The sequence below is a fragment of the Sphaeroforma arctica genome, assembly GCF_001186125.1.
Source record: "Sphaeroforma arctica JP610 unplaced genomic scaffold supercont1.2642, whole genome shotgun sequence".
In the NCBI taxonomy this organism is placed as follows: domain Eukaryota; class Ichthyosporea; order Ichthyophonida; genus Sphaeroforma; species Sphaeroforma arctica.
In genome coordinates this window covers 1-5,430 of record NW_014037916.1, presented here as the reverse complement: position 1 = coordinate 5,430, position 5,430 = coordinate 1, and the positions used below count along the sequence as shown (strand labels likewise).

General features: G+C 40.0%; 1 protein-coding gene across 1 annotated transcript; it reads right to left on the bottom strand.

Moving 5' to 3' along the window:
* Positions 1-310: 310 nt before the first annotated feature.
* SARC_12841 (hypothetical protein) lies at positions 311-5,031 on the bottom strand (the record flags this gene model as incomplete). Its single annotated transcript, XM_014293045.1, has 6 exons — positions 311-472; positions 820-933; positions 2,250-2,394; positions 3,210-3,305; positions 4,406-4,517; positions 4,947-5,031. Coding segments are annotated over 6 exons (673 nt in total), but the record flags the coding sequence as incomplete, so codon positions are not given.
* Positions 5,032-5,430: the final 399 nt, after the last annotated feature.

The following is a 5,430-nucleotide window of genomic DNA, read 5'->3' as shown; positions in this document are numbered from 1 at the left end:
ACTACTTACTACTACGTACTACTACACACACACACACACACACACACACACACATATATATATATATATATAAATATACATATACACACACATATATATATACATACATACATACATACATACATACACACACACACATATATATATATACACACACACACATATATATATATACATATATACATATGTATATACTGTACGAGGCATCGTCTCGATCTGAACTGGACGTTTTCACGCCGCAAATGAGACGAACAAAATCAACCACAACAAAATGACTTGGTGAGTACAAATACTCTCAAAGTGTCTCTTTCTTGTATTATTCATGTTTATTATACTTAGATCCCAAATGCACTAGTGGAATACGAAACAGAGCCAGTTCAGAGTACGTTCGGCATAACCTCTTACTGCGTGCAGTCGGAGGAACGATTCCAACAGGGTGGCCTGAAGTCCCAGGAAGAGAAGGGCGGAGTACCTACAATGTATTTACAAAAAAACAAACAAACGCATTGTGAGCAATGAAAAACCGTAATTATCACGGATTGGAGAATGTCTCAGAAGACGGTGATGGGTCACAAGCTGCTGGTATTGTTCCTTGATCCCATTTCGAGACAATTTATGGACGTAACAACCCCTTCTACATATATCATATAGCATATATATATATACATACACACACATATATATATATATATATATCTGTACATCTGTATATATATCTGTATATAGATTTAGATATAAATATAGTCTAAAGTATATATATATATATACATATACAATTTAAAAATTAGACGATAAAACTTCTCCAAGCTTCAAACATACTCTGAGTTGATGCCGTTGAAGGAATATCTCGCCAACACAAACGCCAAAATCAGTCCCACGCCACACAACAGATACCGTGACAGCGTCTGCGATGGTGTGGTGGCCTGTTCGTCTCTGTGTGTGTCATTGCACGTGTGCGTGTGAACATAAGAGCACTTTAATAAGGATTGGCTATTGGTTAGAGGTGTGTTGATATATAATATAGTATTGTTAGCATATATACATTCCGTGACGGTGTGGTGGCCTGTTCGTCTCTGTGTGTGTCATTGTACGTGTGCATGTGAACATAAGAGCACTCTAATAAGGATTGGCGATTGGTTAGAGGTGTGTTGATATATGGTATAGTATTGTTAGCATAGATACATTCCGTGACGGTGTGGTGACCTGTTCGTCTGTGTGTGTGTCATTGTACGTGTGCATGTGAACATAAGAGCATTTGATAAACTTTGGCGATTGGTTAGTGGTGTGTTGTTATGCTACAGCATTGTTAGCATAGATACATTCCGTGACAGTGTGGTGGCCTGTTCGCCTCTGTGTGCATCATTGTACGTGTGCATGTGAACATAAGAGAACTTTAATAAGGATTGGCGATTGGTTAGAGATGTGTTGATATATGATACAGCATTGTTAGCATAGATACATTCTGAGACGGTGTGGTGGCCTGCTCGTCGCTGTGTGTGTCATTGTATGTGTGCATGTGAACATAAGAGCACTTTGATAAACATTGGCACGAGGTGTCTTCATATGACTACCGTGTGAATTGGATCAGGGTTTTGTTTTGTTTAGGGGGTTTAACGTTAGGGGTTTAGGGTCACGGTTTTAGGGGTAGCATATCTTTGTATATGTAGAGCGCACAATTTCTGCAACCATCAGTGCAATAGTGTCTAACCCAAAGTGTTAGGGACACCGGGCATAGTAGTTGTAGTAACAGATCCAGCAACCCGAAACATCCACTCGTGATTAAGTAATGGGCTCGATATACACCCCCTCGTTGGTACACATAGTGTGAATAAGTAAGAGACCTCTCTCGGAACAAATACAACATAATTAACTCCCGTGACATATGGCACGGACAAAGCACAAACAACATCCAATGCACACGACTGTTCGGCTGTGCATGCCAGGTTGAGATGCCACAAAAACCACTGACCAACAAAAACCCCGTTTACCCAAAATACCTATGACAAAGCAAAACTCCGTTTACCTATAAAAACACAGACAAAGAAAAACCCCGGGAACCGTGTGAAGAACAGATCATGCATGCAGGAGAGGTTAGAAGCCAATTCGTCAGATACACACCAAGTTCATGTCAGAGTGTATTCTCGTTAGTCACACCACAGGCATCCGCCAATAAATGACATACATAAACGGAAAGGAAGCAAATCGTATGGTATGCGTAATTGAAATCAACGCGCATGTAGCTGACTTACTTTGCCTTGCTGGTTAGGATGAGGTACCATTGCAACACGTATATCCCCGCCAGGGCTATAAACGTTAAACGCAAAAACATATCCGCGGTGAAGGCCAGGGGTTCATTGGCAAACAGCAAACGGAATGGACCGCCCGCGCAGGACCCTACGTGAATGTGTAACAAAGTGCACAGAGCTCAGAATATGAGAGACAAGAGTATAGAGGTGTAGGTGGTAGGATTTAGGGTGTGGAGTACAGGGTGTAGGGTTTAGGGTATGTGTGATGTAACATCCGTGAAGAAGGCTAGCGGTACAGTGGCATGGTTGAAAGAGTTTAGGATATATAAATAAATATAAATATATGCATTTGTACAAAAATACACATACGTAGACAATTTAGATAGAGCACGGTATTTTTCAAGGCCTCTATCCTAGGGCAGTACTTCTCATGACAATATTGAGGACATTAGTACTCTCTATACTGATATGCAGTATTGTGCAGAGCCACACCATGATCCTTACTAGCCCTAATTTATAGGACAGGGTGTGCAAGCTGTAACTACCAAACATTCAATTACTCGAAGATAGTGTGAGAATATCAGTTTAATGACGATGTGAACGATATGATACATACATACTTAGCTTCTCTAAAACAATAAAACCCTGAATATGTTAACGCGGTTGTAGCCCATCGACAATCATACTAAAGTGGCCGCTGCATGCTTTAAAACGTGTAGTGTTGATCCGAATCTAAACAGCAAGCTCTTCCACACCACTTATCTGAGACCTGTATCTCACATAAGAGCATGGTATGGTAGCCTCACCTATCTACGACTACATACACTAAGACATATGCTGTGACGAACTCAACCTAAACAGCAAGCTATTCCACACACCTTCTCTGAGACCACCGTCCTACGTGTGATCATGCCATATATATATATATATATATATACCATGGTATGGTTCGGTATGCCTTACCTATGGGTGCCAAGAACTGTAGCATCGTCTCGCTGCTGTCGTGAAGTGTGAATGGGAATAGATGGGAGCCAGGCAACGCATCCAGCCAATGTTGTGCTGTGAGAATTAGATAGTAGTGCGTATAGATTAGGGTTTATAGAGTTCAGAGGTTGGGTTTGAGATTCCGGTTTGAGGTATGTTTAGCGTATGTTGTGCTGTGAGAATTAGGTAAGTAGTGTGTATAAATTAGGGTATATGGACTGTCTTGTTCTTTGAGAAGTTGGACCAAGAAAATATAGTTTAGGGTTTTAGGGTTAAGGTTCAGGGTGAAAGGCCAATATTGCACTTTGAGATCTGCCTGCGCATACTTGAAAACTGTTCAAACAATAGCCAGGCTACCTTCGTACACTATACATATGTACACACATACAACAGCCAGCCTCATCTCAGTATACTTGTACTAAGCAGCACTGCACGTGCTATATACATATACATACGTACATACATACAACAACCAGCCTCATCTCAATACTATGCAGCACTACACGTGCTATATACATATACATACGTACATACATACAACAGCTAGCCTCATCTCAGTGTACTTGTACTAAGCAGCACTGCACGTGCTATATACATATACATACGTACACACATACAACAGCCAGCCTCATCTCAGTGTACTCGTACTAAGAAGCACTACACGTGCTATATACATATACATACATATAACAGCCAGCCTCATCTCAGTGTACTCGTACTGAGCAGCACTACACGTACTATATACATATACATACGTACATACATACAACAGTCAGCCTCATCTCCGTGTATTTGTACTAAGTAGCACTGTACGTGCTATATACATATCCATACGTGCACACATACAGCAGCCAGCCTCATCTCAGTGTACTTGTACTGAGCAGCACTGCATGCACATGCGTGATAACAGTCTGAACGTTAGTCACGACCCTCATGTTACAAAATGAAATATCACATACATACACCACCAGTGTCATCTCTGGGTAAAAATCAGGACTATATGCACACACCTAAAAATAGCACGCAAACTAGAATAAATCCTAAAACCTAAAACCAAAACCAAACCCTAAAATCCTAAACGTGCGCATAACTGAAAACGGCGACAAACTAAACAAACCTTAAACCCCCGCAAAAACGTAGACCGTTAAACTTTAAAACCCTGAACGTATACATACCTGAAAACGGCGACAGCTCGAATAACACTTGTCGGGCAGCCAATCCCCCCGCGAAAGACATAGTGAACATTGGATCATTGCCTAACAGGGTGAGTTGGTGGAAACGGGCACCCTGGATGGAAGTACATAAATGGATGTAAGTAAAGACATATAATCGATAAGGTGTTTATATAAATTATAGTGATACCTAAATATACTCAACAACATATAATTGAGCATCGGATCACTGCCTATTACTACTTGTACCCAACTATACTGCACCCATGTACATTTTCTTTACGAACGTTTATACAGTGGATATAGATACACATTCCCTGCTGCACCCACATGCACTTCAGTTATAAACGTATACACAGTGGACATAGGTACGCATTCCCTGCCGCACCCACATACAATTTAGTGATAAGCGTTTATACAGTGGATATAGGTACGCATTCACTGCTTGTACTAATAAATAAATGTACTCCCTAAAATGCCGCGTCCGTATCAAGTTTCAGCGTTAGATTAAAAACCAAAAGCCAAAAACCCTATTATCACATACCATCAACGCGAGAGTAACAAAACTCGCCGTGTCACCAAATCCCAAATTCCACACGAGATCAATTTTCTTGTCTCCGATATGGTCCTGCAAATTGGAAACGAGAAACAAAATACCATCGGTCAAGGTTAAGAGCATAAGTAGTGATCACAGCATGTTAGCATACAATAACACTCAAGTATAGTGGGTGAAATAAGATACCATTGAAAGTTGACGACAGTGCAAATAACGACCATAGTATGTGTATATATACACACTACTTCAAATATCTACCTACCCCCGCCTTTGCCCTACATATATAAACACACAAACACAAACACACACACACACATATATATATATACATATATATGTATATAAAATATATACATAGATACATACATAGATACACACACACACACATATATATATATATATGTATCTATGTATATACTTATATACATACATATATATATAAATATATACATAGAATAAACACACGCACACA